At 34.9% G+C, this 26,156-nt stretch overlaps 1 protein-coding gene across 3 annotated transcripts; it reads left to right on the forward strand.

Annotated features, from left to right (window-relative positions):
• The first annotated feature begins 844 nt into the window (after positions 1-844).
• Positions 845-24,241, forward strand: Chek1 (checkpoint kinase 1). 3 transcript variants are annotated; one of them, XM_071616843.1, is made up of 13 exons: positions 845-940; positions 1,794-1,878; positions 2,710-2,933; positions 4,334-4,398; positions 4,484-4,553; positions 8,903-9,091; positions 10,289-10,393; positions 12,369-12,464; positions 17,389-17,497; positions 18,338-18,515; positions 18,772-18,903; positions 21,157-21,258; positions 23,388-24,241. In XM_071616843.1, exons 2-13 carry the CDS (start codon positions 1,814-1,816, stop codon positions 23,481-23,483), a joined length of 1,431 nt encoding a protein of 476 aa, XP_071472944.1. In that variant the 5' UTR covers positions 845-940; positions 1,794-1,813; the 3' UTR covers positions 23,484-24,241. The 3 variants fall into 3 exon arrangements, with proteins under 3 accessions (XP_071472944.1, XP_027801263.1, XP_071472943.1); XM_027945462.2 differs by lacking the exon at positions 845-940 and adding an exon at positions 992-1,032; XM_071616842.1 differs by lacking the exon at positions 845-940 and adding an exon at positions 1,399-1,581.
• The last annotated feature ends 1,915 nt before the right edge of the window (positions 24,242-26,156 follow it).

Genomic DNA, 26,156 nt, shown 5'->3' on the forward strand with positions numbered 1-26,156 from the left:
CTAGTATTGCAAGTTATCTTGAATGTATTTGGCTTGATTTTGAAGAAGGGGGGAATTTAATGTACTTGCCTATGCCTTCAATTCTCAGTCTACTGCAGGGGAATACCCATTTCAGTTTTTCCTGGCTTATTTTGTTCTCAAATCCCTTTCTTTGGAATTTTCTTCTCTTTAAATTGGTTACTTTAAAAATTTTGCATTGTAAAATTTATACTGGCTTTTACTTGCCCGTTTTTTACACATTAAGAACAAGAAAGTTGCTCGAACTAAGCTAGGCAGATGGTCTCATCCTTCAAAGTTAAGGCTGAATTAAAGTATTGTTTTGAAGTCTATTCACCCACAAGGCAAAACTGGTTATCCTGATATTACCTCAGATTCTCCCCAGATTACTTTATTCCAGTACTCTTCCACCTCCCTTAATGTGTGGCCACTTTTGATGGCTCTCCCCTCCAACACAAAACCCCTCTTCACCACAGCTGTTGATAGTAGGCACTCGGTCCCGCATTCCAAAGTTGAGAAATCTGGAGCCTCCTTGGTCTTTTCGGGCTGCCAGGCCAGGTGCTCAGAGGTCACAGGCTGGTGGGTTTCCGTAGGCAATTTATGGCCTTTCCAGGCCCAGAGTGGCCGGGAACAAAGCGGGGACCACCGCCAGGAGGCGCAGCCCATGGTGGGCGTGCTGTGGGGATGGAGGCGTCGGCCCTGCCCCAGAGCGCCCCAAGCCGCGCAGCGGAGCCCCACACACCGAATGTCATTTCACACAGACCAAGAGATCAATTCGCTGGTCGGTTCGTCAATCTTTTCAGCTAGGATCTGCTCCACACCTCCAAGGAACCCAGGCTAGACCAGCTCAGAACTGGCAAGAGGGATTACACCGCTCAGGTGTTTTGAGCCGCCAATCTTCAGAGGGACGCGGGAACGCGCGTCGTCCTGCTTTACGGCAAGGGTGCGCGCGTTTGCGGCAGCGTGACGCAAACAAATTTTGGCGGGAAAAGCGCTGCATTTGGATTCCTGTGGTGGCGGGCAAAGGACAGCTTGGTGAGGAGGGGCGGCCGGTAGGGCGAAAAAGGGGTCTGGAGAAGGAGTTAGGAGTCTAGATTAGTGAGGAGGAGCACGGTGAGATAATGGTACTATTGAGCGGAGGGGATGGGAGATCCTCCAGCGGAGGGGCGGTTTTGGAGAGTGGAGGAGTGTGGTACCTCGGGGTCCTCATTGTAAAGGGTGTGGGGGGAAGGGGAGGCTACCTTTCTGCTATCTGGGGACCTCAGAAGTTTGGGCGCCGTCCTGGGTCCCAGCCCTTCCTTCCGCTTCTACGGGCAGTTTGGCCCCGCCCCGGGCTCCTCCCGGCCTTTGGGACGGGTGGGGTGGGGGTGGGAATTGGAACTGTGCAAGTGGGGTGGAGGGGCTGCAGTAGCTGCAGTTATTCCAACCCCTCTTCTAGCCCACATCCCCTTACTCTCTTCCCCAGACTCCCACCACTTCTACCCGCTTCCCCAGTCATTCACCCGAAAGCATCCGTCTTCCCACTTCTCACCGCAACTTTTAAATTTCCCGTGAGGCCTGAGGAGGGCAGAGTTTCAGCCCTCGGTGTGCAAGGGAATGGGGATTGCGATTTCGGCAATCAAATGCCTAAACTTAGAATACTTGTTTGGGGTTTAAAGACTTGGATAAATGTGAATGAGATGTAAGGGGAAACCAAGCTGTTGTGAGGGATCATGGCAGGAAGCAGAGCGCGGTGGCTTTACAGGTGATCTGAGCTTATGCTCGTTCCTTATTTTTCGGGTTCCTGCGTTTTACAGCCGTGGTGCTCTGTGGAGTCATGGCAGTGCCCTTTGTGGAAGACTGGGACTTGGTGCAAACCCTAGGAGAAGGTGCCTATGGAGAGTGAGTTTGAATCCGAATATTATCTTGCTTTCACGCTTGCTTTAGTTTTCTATTGTTTTGTCTTAGTATGTATTTGTTGTTTTGGGCTTGTTTTTTTCCAATACGTGGCGCTTTAGAGATCAGATCTTTGCAAACCAAGGCTTTTAGCAAGTGAAATTGCACAATTTTTGTAAGGATTAATATTTCTGATTATTTTTGCATTTTTTCTTTTTCTTTATCAAGAGCTGCAAAAGATCTGTTGAGATTATTGTTTCCTCAAACAACCACATAGTCTTGGGCTTTAAGAATAGTGGCTAAATGAGCAGACTTTGGGGATGGCCTGCCTGGTTTCAGATCTTAAATCTGTCGCATACTGGGCTTGTTTTGTGGACTTAGATGAGAATCCCAATGTTGTATGTCTCCGTTTTCCTCATTTATATAAGATGAGAATAACAGTACCTACTCCAAAGGTGCTTAGTACTTTTATCACAGTCATATGTAGCATGAGATTAATAAATGTTAGGTAATGCTATTAAAATTATGTGAATAGAACTAGTATATATGTGAACTAGAATTGCTATTATCCCAATTTAGCTTACTTTATCAAGCATTTTTTAAATGACTTGCATGTACAGCATAATGACTTCTTTGGAGTAATAGCCATAGTAATTCACCTTTCAGAAAGGACCAGTATCTGTTGAAAATATGGCAGAAACCATTTCCTTGGTTTCCTTGGTGGAGAAAGTAGTAAAGATAAAAACAATTTTGGATTTGTTGTGTTTAATCTTTTGAAGCTCTAAAAGAGAATTCAAAAGTCTACAATGTTATAACTCTTGTTTTCCTTTTTTTTAGAGTTCAACTTGCTGTGAATAGAATAACAGAAGAAGCAGTTGCAGTGAAGATTGTAGATATGAAGCGTGCCATAGATTGTCCAGAAAACATTAAGAAAGAGATCTGTATCAATAAAATGTTAAATCATGAAAATGTAGTGAAATTCTACGGTCACAGGAGAGAAGGAAATATCCAGTATCTATTTCTGGAGTACTGTAGTGGGGGAGAGCTTTTTGATAGAATAGGTATGGAAACAATTTAAGATATTTATTCTACTGAATAAGTTTCTAAGTTTGTTTTGTTTGTTTTTTAATATTGAATAGCTAGTCCCTCATTTTCCCCTTAAGTTTTTCCAATATTGAAATTGAAGTAAAAATTCCTTTTTTTTTCTGGCTAATTTTACTAATATATGAAAACATATAGTATCAATGAAAGAAAACTGTCCTTAAGTTATAAGTAATTTTTTCAGGATTGCTGTATTATGTAATTTAAAATGATAAGCTGTGGTTTGATGATGAAGTATAAATACATAATAAGCTGAGCTCAGTGGCACATGTTGTAATCCCAGTTACTCAGGAAGCAGAGGCAGGAAGATGGCAAGTTCAAGGCCAGATTATGCAACCTTGCAAGACCCTGTTTAAAAGAATAAAACCCAGTATCACAAAATAAATTAATAAAACAATAAAAAGGACTGCAGATCTAGCTCATTGATAGAGTGCCCCTGGGTTCAATCTTCAGTACCACAAAAACAAAACAACAAAAACCAATGTATTGTTTGCCTGTACAGTGTTTTTCTTTGTAGATATTCTGTTTACATGATTATTGCATACATTTACAGGTCCAAAATAATATCATTGTTATTTTTCCCCCTTATTTGTTGAAGTGAAATGATGGCTTTATATACATATCAAGTAAATTGTTTGCTACTTAAGTGTTCTGTGCAAACTCAAATGATTGATGTTGCAAAATGCTAAGAAGTACATAAAATATATGCTGTGGGTCTAAGTTTATTATTTGAAACTATTTTATTAGTAGTTAAAAACTGCTTATTTAAATCTCTAATGGGAATCTCAGGAGAGAACTGAGGGCAAAAGAAATCATGAGTTAGTGAGAAATGAAAATATAAAAGGTAAAAGATAACTGATAATAGAAGCTCACTTAATAAGACTGTTTCCTGAAGGAACTTTGTAAACATTCAGTGTAAGGGATTTTATAAAGTTTAAATCTGTTAAAAAATTTAGTGAAATAGGTTTAGATTGTTTTAGGCATTCACATTGACAATTATATTTCAGAAATGGGAAAAATACTAACAGTATTTAGAAACAATAGGGCAGAATTTAAAAGATACCAAGTAAATATTAATGTAAGAGTAAAATAGGAGCTTTCATAGCATGTATTATGTTCCTGATTTGGATGATAGCTTTATTTCTTTGTAATGTTCCTATGATAGTAGTTTGTTTTTGCTCTTTAACAGATTGGAAAATCTTGCTTATTAAGTACTGTATTGTTAAATGTACTTAATCTTTCACTAGTATAAGATTGCTAAATTATAATCACAAATGTCTAAAATCAGATTAAGAAACTATATGTTCAATGCCTGGTTGTATTTATCTAATAAACTAACTTTTGTAATTAATTCTTACAGAACCAGACATAGGTATGCCTGAACAAGATGCTCAGAGATTTTTTCATCAACTCATGGCAGGGGTGGTAGGTATATATCTTTTCCTTTTATTTAAAATTAGTACAAATAATAAGTTGCTAAATTCTGATGTGTTCCTCTATTTCCCTGTAGGTTTATCTTCATGGCATTGGAATAACTCACAGGGACATTAAACCAGAAAATCTCCTTTTGGACGAAAGGGGTAAGTTTAATATTTTGTTACTACTAATTTTAAGACAGCCATGATAGATGTATATCTATAGATGTATAGACCATGACGAAAATCTGAGAAGCCAAGGAAATTTGGGAGACTGTATATTTGGAATTCAAGTTTTTCATGATATAGTTGTGGATGAGAAGTCTTCCCTAGATCCAGGGTAGTTTGCTAAAGATGAATAAAAATAAGAATGCTTGAAAACAACTTTTTAAATGAATTAATAAAGGTAAGCTTCTATTGTAATACCTGAGACTTTAGCCATGAACTGTTCACCCTTTTTATCTATGACTTGCATAATATGCAAGAATTTTAGGTTTTTTTGTTGTTTTTTTTTTTTTAAAAATGGATGTCATAAAACTGAGGGGATGGATAGTGAAAATGTTATTTTACGGAGTCAGGACCAAAAAGATGAGGCAGTGATTTATGTCTGTTATGTTTAAGGCTGTATTCCTAACATTAGAGTAGTTCCTTGCAAATAGTAGATTTTTTAAAATAACCATTAAATAAATTAATCTAGCAGACTAGAGAGGTGGGCTGAATCTTAACAAGTTATTTTTTAATAGGAAAAGATCTGAAGTCTATTATTTGGATTGAAAAAAATTAACCAAGCATAATTAAATAGCTTGTTCTTGGCAGTTAACAGTTTTTAAAAGACATTTACCGGGCATTAAACTTGGTATTAGTCACCTGTGTGATTTGTTCACCGTATGTAAGAAAACTAAGTTGATATAGTGCCCGGAATGAGGAAAATAGTGGTCCAGTATTACTCTGGTGAGACTTCTCTGGAAATAGTGTTTCCCGGGGCCACATTGTAAGAGATGTATAGACCACTGATGTACTTTTATAGGAAAGTGAACAAATGAAGAGCTGTGAACTATGCAAAATAAGAAATTATTGCGGGAACTCAGGGAAGCTTGCTAATTGTTAAATATTGTTCTTCAGAACCTGTGGGTGAAAACTGTTTAGAAGTAATTTGAGTTAGCACAGGGATGATGTTCAGCAATGGATCTGTGCAAAAAAAGCATGGGTTGCTTTGACATGTAGTGAGTTTATAACATTGAACAGTGGAGTATTAATTATCAAGGATATTATAAAGGGAATTTAAACATTGCTTGTCTAACACTGTGCTTAAGTTATTTAGCTTTCTACAAGTCATTTCACAAGTCATATAGCAGTATTTTAGATATTCAGAAAATTTAGTGTATGATAAAAAGGAAACTTTGGATGATTTGTTGATGAATCCTGAGAGGTGAGCACACAGCACAATCTGAGGATTCTCATGCTTCTGTTTTCATGCTGTTCCCATTACTTGCTGAATGGTAATAGCCTTGATGATGTTAAATTCCATTCCTCCCCTTCCTCATACAAAGCAAGTCCTTTTTGAATTAAATGCAGGTTTCAAGATACACAAAACACCCTGGAAAAGGATTACGTGTCTCTAAATATGAAAGGCAATATAGGATAGTGTTAAGAGCTTGAACTTTGGAGTCATTTGAACCTAGGTTTAATCTAGGCCACCTCATTCTAGACATGTGGCCTTAGGTAAGTTGCTTAACTTCTCTCTGCCTCACTTTTCTTATTTATAAAATGGGGATAATAGGAGAATCTATCTGAGTTATGAGGATAAAGGATACAAACATCATGTGTTTTTGTAGAAGTATGTACCTGGAATGTATAAAACAGGTATTTATACCTATGTTATACATATACACATACATTTTAAAAATGCATAAATGGGGGGTTGTGGCTCAGTGGTGGAGTGCTTGCCTTGCATGTGTGAGACACTGGGTTCAATCCTTAGCACTACATAAAATAAATAAATAAAGGTACTGTGTCCGTCTACAACTAAAAAGAAGTGTATTACAAAAAATGCACACGTGTGTGTGTTTTTGTTATAAATAGTAGGTACCTATTATATAGTTGATGCTGAAAAAAATGGTAGCTATTATTACTATGTAAAATTAATTTACATTAAAGCATAGGTTATATGCTTTTTTCCTATGTGCATGTGGGTTTCATTTTTTTACCCTTTTAAGCTGTGTTTATGTAGTATAAAAAGTAATTTTATTTAAAACTTAATTCAGGTGCCCTCAAATTTTCATAATATAAATTACATATTATGATAAAGTGTAATGAACACCTGTCTGCCTACCTGGCTTAAAAATAAATTAGTACTTATAAGAATGCTCACAGGTCTATTGTTTAATAGAAAAATTGCAAACAACTCACAGGTCTATCAGCAATAAGAAAGTCTGAAATGGATAATTTGTAGCTGCAAACAATGACATAGCTGGATTTCAAGAATATAAGGCCATAGAGCAAAAAAATAAACTAAAAGAATTGATACGCTCTTTTTATATGAAATTAAAAAATATATAAAACCAATTATATTGTTGAAGTATGCAAACAGGGCAAAACATGAAAACAAGCAAGGGCATAATAAAATTCAGAATGGTGGGTGTCAGAAGGTAGGAGAGGGAATGGGTGTGTCCTTTTTCTTGGGTGTTAGGTGAGTGGTATTGTTCTTGTATAATATGTATTTTGTTTCTGTCCAGTATACAACTAATAATCGTTTAAAACAGAAATACAATGTTACCAGTATTTGAAGTCTTTCTGTATTCACTCACAAATATACTCTTCCTTTATTTTTGTCAGAACTATACTTGTAAATTTTGAATATATGACTTGTATTTCTCTAATCTAACTGAGTATTAGATTGCAAACAAAATAAAACAACAAAATTCAAGATAATCTATTAGTATTTTATGATAATCTGTTAGTATTTTAATTGATTACCACTTGGAACTCAGTCTCAGTGATTTGTCCAAATTGTGCCATAGATAGCTATTAAAAAAATATAGCTGGGCATAGTGTCATGTCACTCGTAATCCTAGTGGCTCTGAAGACTGAGGCAGGAGAATCTTGAGTTCAAAGCCAGCTTCAGCAACAGCAAGGTGATAAAGTAACTCAGTGAGACCCTGTCTCTAAATAAAATACAAAATAGGGCTGGGAATGTGGCTCAGTGTTCCAGTGTCCCTGGGTTCAATCTCAGGTATCCCCCACCCCCTCCAAAGAAAATCACAGTATTTACCTCCTGGAGTCAAATACAAGTAAGTATTAATGGCTTACATTAAATTGGGTATATGTGCTTGATTTTTAAAGAACCGAAGAATAGAGAAATGATGACTGTTACATAACTGTGCATAGGCTTAGACAAAAATTGGATCATGTTATAATTTTTGCTATAACACTAGCCTATTCTCCACTTATATCCTGTTCCATATTAGTACACCTTGTTTTTCTTTTTTTTTTTCTTAATAACTACTTATTGTATACATGTTTTATAAGCTTTTATCATTTATGGTGTGCATTTAAGTTATTTTCAAATAACGTTGCTACAAATATCCTTGTTTGTGATGTTATGAGACTATTTCTGTGGATATGTTCCTAGAAGTGGGTATTACTAGCTGAAAGAGAAAATTTTTTTTGAATCTTTGGCTGGATTGCCCTCTGAAAAACTTATAACCATTGACAACCTCTAATAACAGAGGGCCTTCCCAAGCTCCTAAGACTAGGATAGAACCCTTTTCTGTAAGATCCTGTCATGTTCTATATTTTTATAACTTTCTTGGCCATTACCTATTGTTAGTCTACCTCATTGATTTGTTCACTACCTGCGTTGGCTCGCACAGTGTCTGTTATGTGGATACAGTAGACATTCACTAAGTGTAAAAGTCCTACCTGCAGTTTTTATGTGCTGGAGATGGGAAGATTAGCGTGGAAGTTTGTTTTTTTTTTGTACAGTTCCTCCTCTTTTTTTCTCAACATAGCTACTTCGACAAGAAGTTCTCATGGATTCTGGATCTTTATAGTTTGTTATGTCTTTACATATATATTCTTCTTGCCAATTGATTTTGTTTGCTGCTGAGAGTGTGCCTCCTATTTTACTATGTCTCATTCTTGCCTTCTATACCACTCATTGAAGGGCTTTTCTCTGCTTTCAGCCCAAGTTTGGAGTGTTCTTTACCAGAAGAATAGCCCCTTTTAACTCCAGTATCTTTCTTTAACCTGGTCCAAACTGTTTGGTGTGTTGGTGACAGTTTTCTTAAGTTAATATCAAAGATGAGGGCCTTTTCCAAGTTTAGCGTAGATGATTATGTCTTTAATTTTTCTTAAAAAAAAATTTTTGTTGTTGTTTATTTTGGTCAAGTTAAGGTAGAGAAATTCTACAAATCAGGTAATGTAGTCAATAAAACTTAATTCTAATATATCTATTTGCAAATTGTTTTTATCCAGTGCCATTCTTTTTTTTTTTTTTTTTTCTTTTGGTTTAGATAACCTCAAAATCTCTGACTTTGGCTTGGCAACAGTGTTTCGGCATAATAACCGTGAACGTTTATTGAACAAGATGTGTGGTACTTTACCTTATGTTGCTCCAGAACTTCTGAAGAGAAAAGAATTTCATGCAGAACCAGTTGATGTTTGGTCCTGTGGAATAGTGCTTACTGCAATGTTGGCTGGAGGTAATAGTTATTTAGTCATGATAAAACTTTTGGTTTATGACTTTGTGGGTTGGTGCAATACTTGTAATCCCTCTGGAAGGCTAAGGCAGGAAGATTGCAAGTTTGAGGTCAGTCTCATCAACTTAGTGAAATTATGTCTCAAAATTAACAAACAAATGATCTGTGGATGTGACTCAATGGTTAAGCACCCCTAGGTTCAATCCCTGTTACCAAAATGAACAAACAAAAAACTTCTGGCTTATGGAAAGTCAGATTTGCTATACCAAAATAAATTAAATAAACCAACGGAGTTTGTGTTTATGTAATAGTATTTTAATACTGTCTTAATCAGTTTGGGTTGCTATAACAAAGTACCGTAGACTGGGTGGCTTATAAATAGCAAAGATTTATTTCTCACAAAGCCTGGAATGAAGGTGCCAGCATATTCTGGTAAGGATTCTCTTCTTGGCTTTCAAGTAACCAGCTGATTATGTCCTCATATGATGCAGAGCAGAGAGAACAGAAGCTCTCTGTGTTTTCATAACAACAATGATCCCATGAGGATCATGAGGGATCCTACCCTCATGAACCCAATCCCTGCCCAAAAAGAGCTGACCTCTAAGTACCATCACCTTGTGGGTTAGAATTTCAACATGAATTTTGAGGTGGAAACAAATATTTAATCACTGCAAGTAGTAACTTATCCATAACTAACTTGTAATCCCCAAAGTTTTTAAAAATGTGGTATGTGTATCTATTAAATGAAAAGTCAAAATAGCTATCTCTTTAAAAGTCATGTAAATATTTTTTGGTGATACTAGGGATTAAACCCAGAACTTCACACATGGTAGGCAATCACTACCACTGAAGAACATTCCCAGACCTTTTTTAATATTTTATCTTGAGACAGGGTCTCTTTAAATTGCCAGTCTGGCCTTGAATTTGTGATGCTGCTTCAGCCTTCCTAGTAGCTGGGATTATAGGCTTATGCCACTGTGCCATGCTTCATGTAAGTACTTTTGAAAGAGTAGGATAAGAAGTGGCTCGTCTTTTCTTTAAAGTGCCTGTGAAGCTTCTACAAAACTTCTTTTCCCATTTTGTAAGACATTGAGTTAATCTGAAGGAAACTTTGTATGGATTTGTAATGATTATTTTTCCTTGAAATTTTTACAGTATAATTTTGTTAATATGAGGGAATTGTAACTTGTTTTATTTTAGAATTGCCATGGGACCAGCCCAGTGACAGTTGCCAGGAATATTCTGATTGGAAAGAAAAAAAGACATACCTCAACCCTTGGAAAAAAATTGATTCTGCTCCTCTAGGTAATTGGGTTATCTTGATTGATACAGATTTCTTAGATTTAAGTCTTGTGGTATTTGAATTTTTCTTAACATTTTTTTTTTTTATAACTTTTTTTTTTTTTATTGTGGTGTTGGGTATTGAACCTAGGGCCTTGTGTATGCGAAGCAGGCACTCTACCAACTAAACTATATCCCCCAGCCCCTCTGTTATAACATTTTAATAATTAAATAAATAACCCATGATCCTTGTAAGTTAGGAAATATAAATAAAAATGGAAAAAAGCCTATAATTCCTTCACTTAGATATAGCATTTTAAAGATATTCTGTGTGCTTCTGTGCTTTGCTGTAAATACTTTTAATGTTTATTACATAAGTTTATATATATATGTATATATATATATATATATATATATATATAAAAATAAAATCAAAAGTTAGATCATACTACAAATAATATTTCATGACTTGTTCTTTGGTTTTAATATTCTTTGAAAATTTTTCCTTGCCTGTAATTGTAGATCTGTGTCATTGTTTTTAAAGGCTTGATGATATTCTGCTACATGGATGTGCTTTACTCATTCATTAGAAATTTATTTTGTAAATTTTTACTGTTTTAAAACAGATCTGAGCTGGGCGTGGTGGCTCATGCCTATAATCCCAATGGTTTGAGAGCCGGGGCAGGAGGATCGTGAGTTCAAAGCCAGTCTCAGCAAAAGTGAGGTGCTAAGCAACTCAGTGAGACCCTGTCTCTAAATAAAATACAAAATAGGGCTGGGGATGTGGCTCAGTGGTCAAATGCCCTGAGTTCAATCCCTGGTACCAAAAAACAAACACACACACACATATGATAAGCATCCATGTAACTTAATCTTCACACATATCCTTAAATTATTTATATAAAATAAACCTCCATAAACAAAATTGCAGGGTCAAGGATGTATGTAGATTTGTAAGTACTGAATATTATTTTTCTAAATTGCTTTTCAAAAAGTTTATACTATTACAACAGAGTTTTATTTTTATTTTAAATTTAATATTAATGAAGTTGGAACCCTTTTGTCAGTTTTGCTCAGTGTTAGCAAGGAGATTTTCTTACCCTTGAAGGACTTTTCCCAGGGGTGCTCTACCACTGAGCTATATCCCCAACCCTTTTTATTTTCTATTTTGAAACAGGGTCTTTCTGAATTGTCCAGGCTGGCCTCAAACCTGTCATCCTCCTGCCTCAGGCTTCTTAGTCAAGGGTTACAGACATGAATCATCACATCCAGCTTTGACCTTTGCATTTGTTACAAATATTTTCTACAATTTATCACTTATTTCTATTTCATTTGATATTTTGACATGTAGAAAATTTTTTATTTTCAAATCTATAATCTAGTCATTTGTGATATCTCACTACATTGTCATATTTGGAAAGGTTTTTTTCTATGTCTACTGCTTTTTAAAAAGTCCCCTATGTTTTCATGGCTTCATTTTTACATTTAAATCTTTGGTCCATTAGAAAATAATTTTAATGTTAGGAAATGTATAACTTATTTGTCAAAATAATTAAGATTCCTTAGGATAATGGTTGGTTATATTACTCTCTTTAAAAAGTTGTTCATAAGTAAACACATAAAACTGTGCAAATGAGGAAGTAACATGAGAACATGATATGCTGAGTGATGAAATTTGGTGTTAAAAAATGGATAGAAGATTTCTTTGTATCTTTTTGTTAATGCCACATGGGGAAAAACATTTCTTTCAGACTCTTATTCTGCTTATTTGCAAATAATTGAGAATTAGATCTAGGAAGAATTTTCTAAAGTGTAGACAACAGCAAAGAAAAACTATATGAACTTAAATCAGTATTGAGTAACTTTATTCTTTCCCTTCTCCAGAAATAATATTTAGACATAAGAAGGCTAAAAGAGAATGTGTTCTTTAATCCTAAGTTGTAGGCTTTTCTAATATGTATGACTTTTTGTAAATATTGCTTTAATATTTTGCTTTCAGCTCTGCTGCATAAAATTCTAGTTGAGAATCCATCAGTAAGGATTACCATCCCAGACATCAAAAAAGACAGATGGTACAACAAGCCACTCAAGAAAGGTATTAGTTTTAATATATAAACATTTTCTCTGTGAAAGCATGAAAATTCACTATCATAAGTGAACAATACAAGATAGCTGGGGTCTCTTTCCTCATGGAGATTATTATGTCTAATAGGGAGAACAAGTATAAAAAGTAGTTTTGTTTATTAATAACTACAAAGGGGAAAATTGGAGTACTGTAGCCCATTGTTTGAACAAATGTTAAGGGACAGTGAAGACTTTTTTTCCTGAGGAAAAGACATGAAATTAAAGAGAAGTTAAACAGGCAAGTTGAGTGTCAGATCTGATTCTAAGCAGAGGGAGCAGCATTAGGAAAGTCTTAGTTTAGAAAGTCTGGTGCATTTGAGGAACTTTAAACAAGGATAGTGTGGCATGGGCCTTGTCTGTCTTCATCCTTGTGTTAACAATCATTAGCACAGTGCAAGGCATGTTGCAGGCACTTGGTAAATTTGAGTAAATGAGTAGGGAAGTGGGAGAGGGAGAGATGACGCTGGAGAGGCAGATAGCAGCCAAGATATGAGAATGAGGCCTTGTGATCTATTTTAAGTATTTTGGACCCTAGCTTAAAGCCATTAGGGTCATATATTTGGTTTTAAAAGATCCTTTGGTTTTTTGGTTTTAAAAGAGCTACTCTTTTTCATTGTTTTTGATGAATAGAAATAGGCTAAGGGTAGTAGATTAGATGGGAGAAGATGGTAGTTTGGAATAGGTTAGTTGTAATGGTATTAGAGAAGAGAGGTGGATTCCAAAGAAATTTAAGAACAGCTGATGATTGTTTAGATGTGGGAAATGAAGGGAGATGAACAGTCAAGGGTGACTCTAGTTCTGATAACTCAGGAGGAGGAACAGATTTGGGAAGAAATTTTATTTTATTTTTGAGGAAATGAGTAAAAACTGTTCAGTAGTTTGTGTGTGTGTGTGTGTGTGTGAGAGAGAGAGAGAGAGAAAGGAGAGAGAGAGAGAGAGCACACTTTAAGACTAGGCTTTAGATATCAATTTGGGGAATTTAAACCATGGTAGTAAAGGAAATTTTAGAGAATTTGAAGGGATGCCAATATTCAAGTTGTAGGTAGAGACCAAGGAAACAGTAATCAGAGAGATGGCAGGAATAACTGTAGAATGTAGAGTAGTGGAGGCTAAGGGAAGAAAGTTCATGACAATGACAGTTCCTGTTAACTGGACCAAGAACAGGAAGGCTAAATTTTGTCCATTGAATTTCATGATATGGCATTTATTCATGATCTTGGCAAGAATAATTTCTAAATCACATGGCTATAACTTCTCTTTCCTCATTAATTATTATTATTTCTTTCACTGCTAATGATCAAACACAGTGCCTCATGCATGCTAGGCAAGCACTCTACCACTGAGCTATACTCATAGGCCTGAAATAGTTCAACATTTTTTTTCTTTTTTTTTTTTTTTAGTACTAGGGATTGAACCCAGCTCTTGTACATGCTAGTCAAGTGCTCTGCCACTGAGTTATGTCCCCCATTATTTTTCCTTAACTTTTAATACTTCCTTCCCCAATCTCATCCTCCGTTAGTAGCAGAACTTCCTATTTCACTGGGAAATAGAACAACGCAGAATGGAATTCACAAGCTCCCACCACGTTCTTCTCCCATCTAACTGCCTCTGTGCTCCTAGACTCTACTGTGTACCCTGTTGCTATGGATAAATTGCTCCACATATGAATCAACACTTGCCTATTCAAAGAGATCTGACAGTTCTTCTCTTTTCCCAAATCACTTCTTTTTCTTCTCCACTGCATCTTGTCAGCATACCAGCATGCTATTTCTTCCATCATGAAAACAAACAAAAAGTTAAATAAATACACAAACAATTCAGTAAGTTAAATAGTAATAAAACTTCTCTTAAACTCATTTCTCTCTATCATTCCAGTTTTCTTTTTACAACTGAACATCTCAAAAGATGTTTCTAATTTCTAACACCTCGTAGCCAGTTTTAAGGATTTCCATCTACGTTGTTGCCAAACTAATAATCAGTTCTCAGATTTCCTCTTAGTCTGTCTGATCAGCAGCATTTTATTGCAATTGGTCATGGCTTCCTCCTTTAAAAACTGTCTTCATTTAACTCCCAGATATTACACTCTCTTTACTTTTATTGGCTACTCTTTTTCAACCTCCCATGATGGTTTTCCTTTATGAACTGAGCCTCCTAATAGTGGAGCAGACCAGGGCTCAACTGATGAACCTCTTTTCTTGTCACATTAACTCCATTATTAATTTTTTTCAGTCTCAGGGCTTTAAGTAAATCTTTATACTTATAAATAACCACATTTATGTCAACCTGGACTTTTTCTATGAACTCCAAACTCATTTGCCTAGTATTTCAAATTTCCCTTGAGTTTTAAGAGGCATCTTAAACTTTGAAATGTCCCAAACTGATTTACTGATTGTTCTCCTTCATACCTCCTCCTATCAGAGTCTTTTATATTTTGGTTGATGGTAACTGTGTCATTCTTGCCATACAGATCAGAAACTTTGAAGATAGCTTTTATTATCTTTATTTCCTATCCAATCTACAGGGAATTTCTGTTAACCTCTACCTTTAAAAGTTCTCAAATCTGACCACCTTTTATCACCTCCACTGATACCCTGTCAGTTGAAACCACCATGATCCTTTGCCCAAGAGTGTTCTGATTAAAAGGTGAGTTAGAGCTGGGTGTGGTTACACACTTTTGTATTACCAGAGACTTGGGAAGTTGAAGGAACAGTATTGTAAATTGTGGACCATCCTTGACAACTTGATGAGACCCTGTCTCAAAAATTTTTAAAAAGGGCTGGGGATATAGCTCAGTTGTAAGTAGCCCTGGGTTTAAAAGTACTAAAAAGAAAGAAAGAAAGAAAAAGAAAAAAAGTAAGACGTCACTGTTAAAAATGTCACTGTTTTGCTCAAATATTCCAGTGCTTTACTTTTCACTCAGTATATGAGCTAAAATCTGTTCATTTGACTTGCAAGGTCTTATACAATCTCTCTTTCATTACTTCTCAGACTTAAAACTGCTCTTCCTCTTGGTCATAGCTGTATTTGTCTTCTCATTATTCTTCAATCACTCCATGTTCACTTTTACTTTATTTTTATAATGACTAATATGACTGGGACCCCCACCCTCTGAGACTTACTCATATATATTGTTCTGTCACCTTATTTGGGTATTGACTTCAGTGTCATCTTTTCAGAAAGAAGTTATTGGCCATCCAAGAAAACTTTAAAACTATCCCTTTCTCCCTGCAACCTACTTGTTGTGTTATTTTCCTTCATTGTATTTATTACCATTTAACTTACTGGATTTGAACTTATTATTTTACTTCATTTTGTCTCTTCAGTAGAGTACAGGATTTAAGAAGTCAATGATTTTTGTCGGTTTTGTTCAGTGTTAGATATTTAATACCTAAAATAATGCTTGGCACATAGATTTAGTAAAATGTTTGAAAGATAAAAAGGTTGTTTAATCTTAGCATGTTTAATTGGTTTGGTGACAGATCCAGTACAGGAAAAGGCTGTAAGTCTTAAAAGAAAGGGAATAAGTAGCAGAGCATCAAGATCTCTGAGGAGGTAGGAGTGTATGGGCTCCTTAGCACAAATGGAGGGTATATTTTGATGGATTCCTTCTGATGGGAGGATGCAGAGGAGGAAAAAAAGATGGGTAAGAATGCAAGTAAATTTGCAGATTTGGTGGTGACATGTTGAGATAATCAAAAGGTTTTACTTTCTCTATGGATGAGAGATGGTATCATATGTTAAGTAATGTGGTGATGGCAGTGGTCCTGGAAATTTCAGAAGAGTATAGAAAGGGAGAGAAGGCTGGAGAAAGGGAGGAAAGGCTGACTAGAGAAACAAATAGGATTGATAGGATTGACTGACAGTGTTGAGGGTCTAGCTAAGGAGTATAACCATGAATTTGTGGGAGCATCATTTTCTTTCTTTAAATGTTTTATTCTTTTTAGTTATACATGACAGTGTAATATATTTTGACATATCATACATACATGGAGTTTAACTTGCCATTCTTGTGGTTATACATAATATGGAGTTGTACTGGTTGTGTATGCACATATGAACATATGCCTGATTCATTCTACTGTCTTTCTTATTCCCATCCATACTCCCTTCCCTTCATCCCCCTTTGTCTAATCCAGTGAACTTCTAACCCCCACTCCTCAACACCCCCATTATTGTGAGTCAGCTTCTGCTTATTGGAGAGAACATTTGGCCTTTAGGTTTTGTTATTGGCTTGTTTCACTTAGCTTGATAGTAGTCTCCAGTTCCATCCATTTACTGACAAATGCCATAATTTCATTCTTCTGTATGGCTGAGTGTTGTGTATATGTACCATATTTTCTTTATCCATTCATATGTTGAAGGGCACCTAGGTTGGTTCCATAGATTAGCTATGAACTCTTATAAACATTGATGTGGTAGCATCATTTTCTTTTTTTTTTAGCATCATTTTCTATATAATGATTATTCTACGCAAAGCTTTTCTTTTCCAGGGCAGCAGAATGTTGGATAGAACAGATTCATAATGTCTGTTGCCATTATCAGAAATTATTCTTCATTTTGAAAAGTTGTTTTTTTTTTTCTTTTAGCTAGCTGTCTCTGTCTTTGTAGAATAGTATTGTTACCATAAAAGATGCCATTAAAATTGTGTCCTTAGTATGATACCCCACACACTGAACATACTTGTGAAGTACCTAATTTGATAGGTGAGTCTTTGTACGTTTCTAACTTGACCACATGTCTTACAAAAGCATGTAGGAAGAGCCATTATTTGTTGTATGAGTATTCTGTTCTGTAAATGGTTCTTGATGTCGTTTTACTTATTCAAGTTGCCATTTGGGTTAATTAAAAAATAATTCCGTAGAAGACTTAAACCTGGTATTTCTTTTTTTTTTAAGGGGCAAAGAGGCCTCGAGTCACATCTGGTGGTGTGTCAGAGTCTCCTGGTGGATTCTCTAAGCACGTTCATTCCAATTTGGACTTCTCTCCCGTAAGCAGTGCTTCTAGGTAAGACTGATAAAAGATTAAGTAGTTATTGAAGAATTCCTCATGAAGAATAATACATGTATATATGTATTTTTAAAATAATGAATATAATTTTGTCAGTGCAAGAATGGTTGATATAAGAAAAGCCTGGTGAGTTTTACTTAAAAGCATATATTTGGCTGGGCATGGTGGCATAAGCCTGTAGTCAGTCCTAGCTACTCCAGAGGTAGGAGGATAACAAGTTCAAGGCCAGCCTGGGCAACATGGCAAGACCCTATCTCAGAAAACTAACTAATTAAAAATTAAAGCTAGGCATGGTGGTGCACACCTGTAATCCCAGTGGCTCAGGAGGGTGAGGCTGAGGATCACAAGTTCAAAGCCAGCCTCAGCAACTTAGCAAGGTAGTAAGCAACCTAATGAGACCCTGTCTCAAAATAAAAAATAGAGGTCAGGTGGTGGAGAGTAGAAATTCAGTGGATTAGACAAAGGGAACGAAGGGAAGGGGGCTGGGGAATAAGAATAGGAATCCTAGACAATAGAATGGACCTGACATAACTTTCCTAGTACATATGAATACACTACAATGAATCTCCACATCATGTACAATCACAAGAGTGGGATCCTAATTAGAATAAGATATACTCCATGTTTGTATAAATATGTCAAAATATACCCTACTGCCATTATATCTAAAAAGAACAAATAAAATTTTAAAAAATAAATAAAAAGGGCTGGGGATGTTGCTCAGTGGTTAAGTGCCTCTGGATTTAATACCTGGTACCAAAAAGAATGGAGAAAAGAATAAAGTCATATACTTAAAAAAAAATTAAAGACATATTTTCCTTTCTCTTAATGTCTTAGTGAAGAAAATGTGAAGTATTCCAGTTCTCAACCAGAACCACGTACAGGGCTTTCCTTGTGGGACACCAGTCCCTCATACATTGATAAACTGGTACAAGGAATCAGTTTTTCCCAACCGGCATGTCCTGATCATATGCTTCTAAATAGTCAGTTACTTGGCACCCCAGGATCCTCACAGGTAAGGGAATTTCCTTTTTTAAGTAAATAATGGTTGTCCTTTATTTTTATTGTCTTGAAGTCTTTTAAAATGTGGAAATCTTAGATATATAGTAGTAATGCTTTTGATTTATACATAGTTTTTGGACAAGGAAGAAAGAATGAATTAGAGGACACCTTCATGGAAAAGAATTCTAAATCACAGAAAAAAAAAAAAAGCTATGTTGTGACTGCTTTTGGTCTTAGTGGGCTTACTCAGCTTTCTGTTTGGCACATAGAACCCTTGGCAACGCTTGGTCAAAAGAATGACACGATTCTTTACCAAACTGGATGCAGACAAATCTTATCAGTGCCTGAAAGAGACTTGTGAGAAACTGGGCTATCAATGGAAAAAGAGTTGTATGAATCAGGTATGTTGATTTTCATATATCTTTTCCTGCAGAAAATTCAATATGTGAATATAAACTCTCATCATTAGTATCTTCCAAAAATAGAAAGCAGTTTAATTTGAAAAAGAAAGAGTTGAAATTGGAGGAATTTTCAATAAAATGTTCATGATTTTAAGGAATAATATGTTTTTTTTTTCAAATACCTCTCCAGGTTCATAAAAATATTAATGGACTGAAATAATTGTTTTCTTAAAGGCTATTATGCCTCAATTGTAGATAATCTCATATTTCTTCTCATCTCCCCTGATCCCACCTACCAATTTTTGTTGTGTGTGTTGTTATAGCATAATTATAACATTTACTTGTTAGTCTAGTCTATCATTAGGCTTTAAAAAACGTTAATATGACGAAAGACAAGTAGAGGGAGTTAATCTGTATTAACGGATACTAAAGAGACCTGATAACTAAATGCAAAGAATGCTCTTTCATTAGATCATAGATTTTAAAACAACTTTGAAGGATGTCATTGGAACTATAGGGAGAATTAGAATATGGACTTTATATTAATGTTTTTGTAGCATTGTCAAGTGGTGTGATGATATTGTTGTTTGTAAAATGTCCTTATTACAAGAGACACATGTTGATAGCAGCACAATTCACAATAGCAAGACTGTGGAACCAACCTAGATGCCCTTCAATAGATGAATGGATAAAAAAAATGTGGCATTTATACACAATGGAGTATTACTCTGCATTAAAAAATGACAAAATCATAGAATTTACAGGGAAATGGATGGCACTAGAGCAGATTATGCTAAGTGAAGCTAGCCAATCCCTAAAAAACAAATGCCAAATGTCTTCTTTGATATAAGGAGAGTAACTAAGAACAGAGTAGGATCGAAGAGCACGAGAAGAAGATTAACATTAAACAGGGATGAGAGGTGGGAGGGAAAGGGAGAGAGAAGGGAAATTGCATGGAAATGGAAGGTCCCTCAGAGTTATACAAAAGTACATACAAGAGGAAGTGAGGGGAAAGGGAAAAATAATACAAGGGGGACAAATGAATGTCAGTAGAGGGGGCAGAGAGAGAAGAGGGGAGGGGAGGGGAGGGGAGGGGGGATAGTAGAGGATAGGAAAGGCAGCAGAACACAACAGACACTAGTATGGCAATATGTAAATCAATGGATGTGTAACTGATGTAATTCTGCAATCTGTATATGGGGTAAAAATGGGAGCTCATAACCCACTTGAATCAAAGTGTGAAATATGATATATCAAGAACTATGTAATGTTTTGAACAGCCAACAATAAAAAATTAAAAAAAAAAAAAACAAGAGACACATGTTGAAGTAAGGTTGAAGTAATAACTTAAAAAAACTTAAGAAAGGCAAATAGCTATACAAAGACAATCAAACCCACACATACTTAGATAAGGCAAATGAAGGATATATAGTTATTTATCACACAAATGTTTCTTGTAATTTGGACTGGGCTTAGCTGGGCAAATCTGCCAATCTTGCATGGCCTTATTCATCTAGCTGTAGTCATTCAGTGGCTTTGCTGTGGCAATCAGTCTAAGATGTCCTCATCGTTATGTTTGTGTCTTGATATTGGTTGTTGGCAAGGAATTTCTTTTCATGTCACTCATCTAGGCCATTGGAACATTCTAAAAGGCTGAAAGTGGAAGTTGTAAGTCCTCTCCAGATCTTTGCCATCTTCTGATTTCTGCCCTAGCTTTTTAGCCACAAACCTAGCCTCTCCTTTTCTCTCTTACATTTTCATAATTTTGTTTTCTAATTGCATTTTTATTTTATTTCTTCTTTCAATTGTATTTGGGTAAAATGCTAAATTTCTTTTGTTGCCAAGAGTTACACAGATGTTTATAGTGTTTTTTGTTTTGTTTTGTTTTTGGTACTGGGGATTGAACTCAGGGGCACTCGACCACTGAGCTACATCCCCAGCCCTATTTTGTATTTTATTTAAAGACAGGGTCTCACTGAGTTGCTTAGTGCCTCAATTTTGCTGAGACTGGCTTTGAAGTTGCAATCTTCCTCCCTCAGCCTCCTGAGCCGCTGGGATTATAGGTGTGCACCACCATGCTTGGCCTTATAGGGTGTTTTGGCTTGGACACACATGCACATCTATGGGGAATTAGATTTTCACATATTTGATACTACTTGTTATGAAACTACCCTGTATGTTTTTATCATAGAAGTGTCACTGACATGAGCATTTGGTTTTTGTTTAATGGCTAATCTTATTTTTTTGCCTCAGGTTACTGTATCAACAACTGATAGGAGAAATAACAAACTGATCTTCAAAGTGAATTTGGTAGAAATGGATGAGAAGATATTGGTTGACTTCCGGCTTTCTAAGGTATTTTTGATATTTTTCATTATAGTATTCTTTCTATGGAAATATTTCTATATGGAGATATATATATATTTTTTTTGGTGGGGGGTACCAGGAATTAAACTCAGGGGCACTTGACCATTGAGCCACATCCCCAGCCCTATTTTGTGTTTTATTTAGAGACAGGATCTCACTGAGTTGCTTAATGCCTTGCTTTTGCTGAGGCTGGCTTTGAATTTAACAATCCTCCTGCCTCAGCTTCCTTAGCTGCTGGGATTACAGGCTAAATGGATTTTTTAAAATGGCAATATTTATACAATAGTCTCCCCACTTGCACTTTTGCTTTCTGCAGTTTCAGTTTCTCTCTCTCTCTCTCTTTTTTTTTTCCTTGAGGTCACCCATACCCCAAAAATATTAAATGTAAAGTTCCAGAATTAAATAATTCGTATTTAAATTGAGCATAGTTCTGAGTAGCATGATGAAATCTTGCATTGTTCTACTCCATCCCACCTGGGATAAGAGTTAAGTATTCACCATAAAAACCTTAAGTATAGATTTTTATTCATGCCAAATACAGTACTTGTCTGTTACTCACTTATTATCTTTTCTAGTTATCACATTGATTTTCATAGTACTGCAGTGCTTATGTTCAAAGAATGCTTATTTTACTTAATAGTGGCCCAAAGTACAAGGGTAGTATGGTTATACTTGCTCTAGTTTATTACTAATTATATTAATCTCTTACTATGTCTTATTTACAGACTAAACTTTATCATAGGGATGTGTTTGCATATATACATACAGAAAGAAGAATGCACATGGTGGATATAGTATAGGGTTGCATACTCTCCATGGTTTCAGGGAGTCTTAGAATGTGTGGATAAAAGAGAACTGCTTATTTGGCATTTGTAAATATATGGTAACTTGCTTTGTTCATTCAGTATTATGAACTTAGTTAGATTTTCACATATTTGATACTACTTGTAACTACCCTGTATGTTTTTATCGTAGAAGTGTCACTGACATGAGCATATGGTTTTTGTTTAATAACTAATCTTATTTTTTTGCCTCAGGTTACTGTATTAATAACTTTTCATTATCTGTTCTTCCAAAACATGATTTTTTGTAATTGATATTTATTATAAAAGTTTTTTTGTTTTTGTAGAAATGTAGATTAATATGAAAATAAAAATAATCCCAAATTATGCTTCTTAGCAGTAATCACCCCTAATATTTTGAAGCATTGTTTTTTTGGTTTATGTTTAGTTTTTTAATATTATAATTAATAATAAATGTACATCATATAATAGATTCTTATTTGATTTAGTAATTCTGTGATTTTTTTTCTTATACATTGATTTTTTTATATATTGATTTTTTTTTTTTCCTTTTGGTCACATTTCTGATTATTTCTATTTTTAAAGCTCTTGACATGTAATACCAAAATAGCATTTTTTTCTCTTTCCTGAGATATTGTTGTATGTAGCTCTGAAGAAGGTTGGGAGGGTGTAGTTCATATTTTTTTGTTTTTTTAAAGTTTTTAAAAAAAATATTTATTCTTTAGTTTTAGTTGGACACAATATCTTTAATTTATTTATTTATTATTATGTGTTGCTGAGGATCGAACCCAGGGCCTCGCCCGTGCTAGGTGAGCACTCAACCACTAAGCCACAACCCCAGCCCTAGTTCACATTTTTTTATATTGAACATTTGCTACAATACTGTCTTCCAGATCCTTGCTGTGAAATTTAAATTGTGTAGGATGTATTATACTGAAATCCTTCTCAGAGCTGAATCTGTTGACTTCATTGCCATAGAATAATGACAACACTTGACTGTCCTTGTGTAGTTTATTTCAAGTTTACCAATTCCCACTACCTTTGAAAACAGTGGTTCAGAGATAACTAACCTTTAATACAGGCCTGATGCATTTTCTTGCTCTCTGAGCTCAGTATGGTGGGAATAGTGAAGAGCACAAAATTGGGTCAAAATTATTTATATAGTCATTTCCTCTGCTAGAATATTTGGTTTTTATAAGAGCACCTGAAAAGTATTGTAGCTGGACATATCTGAGGGTGTTTGTTTCTATTTCCTAGTAAATAATCTTTTTTTTTTTTTTTTGACATTATTTTTATATATCATTCTTGCTATAGGGTGATGGTTTGGAGTTTAAGAGACACTTTCTGAAGATTAAAGGGAAGCTGAATGATGTTGTGAGCAGCCAGAAGGTTTGGCTTCCTGCCACATGATCGATCCATTATCTCTGGGGATTCCTGGTGAATATAGTGCTGCTATGTTGACATTATTCTTCCTAGAGAAGATTATCCTATTCTGCAAACTGCAAACAATAGTTCCTGAAGAGTTCTCTTCCCCTTTATCCAAACATCTTCCCATTCATTGTATGTTTTGCATACAAATAATAACTGTATCTTAATTGTCATAATTTGGGGAAAGGGATGGGTAGAATTCACTAGATATTTCTTTAGCAGTGTTTATTATCTGAATTTGAAATCCATCTGGTGAAAACCAAGTTTTGTGATACCTGACTTTATCAGCTCTTATACCAACATAATATTCTATTTTTACTAAAACATTTTGATACATCCCAAAGTGTACTGATTTAATTATAAGGATAAATTTGTAAAGACTAGCCCTTGTGACTTTTGGATACAAAAGTAGATTTATCAGTCTATGAGGTGGAAGCCAGCTTCAAAAAATGTGTCTCCAGATCTGTACTTATATTTTCAAAAGGGTCTCACCAGTTATTCAAACCTATTTTTGAGTTATAACGATTAATTAAAACTGCAAGTCTGTTTTTTTCTGGTGTAGCTAGTAACATATAAAATGCTAATTGGTCTTTCAAGAAGTTAAGCATAAACTGTAGTGCTTAACTAACTTTACTCAAAAATTAATGTTGCACATCTTAAGTATTTTCTATATTATTTTCTACTTTCACAGCCGTATTTTAATTCTTTACTATGGAAATAAATTCTATTTTGAAAATGAATATCTAACTCTGTGAACTTATTGGTGAGCCAGGCTTTTAGGTAATAAGGAATAGAAGGGGGAGGGAAGAGTATGGAAGCTATCAGAAATAGATCAGATTCCTGCTTTCTTTATCTGTTATATTTACTAAAACTTTATTTTTAAAATAAAATTTATATTAACTTCTGAATAAATGGGTTGGGGTCCTATATTGCTTTTTCTAGATAAATTAAAAAATTAATCAGTATCTCAGTCTGAAGAACATGTAAAGTTTTATGGTTAGAGTGTATCACATATTAGTATATACTGATATTGTGTTAATGGCAGCATACCCAGAGGAGGAATAAATTTGAACCTATTTTATTTATTTGAACCTATTTAAGAATTAAGCCAATACATTCTCAAGTATGGGAAAATTGCTGTTCTTGAGAATTTGCTGCCAGTCATTATTATCTGTTAAAAGTTTTCTTATTTTGAGTATCTTCATACAATATAGTTTATGCATGTTAATTAATATAGTTTCTGTTTTTGAATTTTATATGTGAAATTATGATGTATGTATTTTGTGTCTACTGATTTTCCTGATAGCCATACTCTTACATGTGTAGAATTAATTGATTTTAATTATTAGAGAAGATGCTTTTTAAAAACATTACTAATTATCCATTCTACTGCTAATGGACATTTGGATTATTTATTGTTTTATGCTATTATAAACAATCCTGCTGAGAACATTCTTACTCTATGTTTATGAGTTTCTATACTCTCTAGAGGTGTATACCTGGAAGTAGAATTGCTAGATCTTAGGATATATATATCTTCAATTTTAGTAGTGTAGTGGCAAACTATTTTCTAAAGTGATTGTATCAATTTACACTCTAATTTGAGAACACTTTATGTATTTGGAGATTGTGTTCTTAGGTTAGATGTTCATTATTCCTATTGTTTTTTTCTTTTTCTTCCTCTGTTTGTCAACTTGTGTTAACAAACATTTTCTCCCATTCTATCACTTATTATTCCACACTTCATGGAAGTTTATAATTTTGATGTAATCCTATTTAGACCTTTTCCATAGTTAATTATTATTTATTCCTAAAGGATTTATTCCCTACTCCAAGTCTGAGAAGACTTTCTGGTAGATTATCATCTAAAAGCTTTATAGTTTTTGACTTATTAAGATCTATAATCTGCTTGAAATAGGGTGCATTATTTGTTGAAGAACTTATCCTTTTCCCACTACTTCTCATTGATATCCACTCAGTGTTCAGATGCTCAAATTATTTTTTATAGTTTGTTTTGAATAAGGATATAAATAAAGTCCATGCTTTATTGATCTTTAAGTTGATTTTAGTTCATAAATTTCCTCTATATCCTCCAACACCCTTATTTTTTTCTCTTGCATTTTATTGATTAATCTTCCTTAGTCTAAATTCACTGATTACATTGCTTTGGTGGTTTCACACGTTTCCTCTACCTTCTGCATTTCCTTTAGCTACAGATATTCAAGATACTAGTATGAATTACCTACGTTTAAGTAGTTAAAGCCATAAATTTCCATCTAAGCGCTGTTTTCCTTCATGCCACAAATTACCTAATTCATATTTTTGTGATTTGTTTTATCCATGGGTTATTTAGAAATAATCATTATATTTCTGAATTTCCAGACCTCGTAGGAATTGTTTTTATTTTAAAATTGTTTTTATTGAGAGATACCTTACAAACCATAAAATCCACCCCTTGAAGTATATATGTAAGTGGTTTTGGGTTCATAAAGTTGTACGATCATAACCACTACCAAATTCCAAAATAATTCCATCATTCCAGAAAGAGATTCTATACTTGTAGCAGTCACCACTCATTTTTCCCTTCCTTGGTTCCTGGAAAATATTAATCTCCTTTCTGTTTCTATGGGTTTGCTTATTCTGGACATTTCATAC

This window comes from Marmota flaviventris, chromosome 9 (genome assembly GCF_047511675.1).
Source record: "Marmota flaviventris isolate mMarFla1 chromosome 9, mMarFla1.hap1, whole genome shotgun sequence".
NCBI lineage: Eukaryota > Metazoa > Chordata > Mammalia > Rodentia > Sciuridae > Marmota > Marmota flaviventris.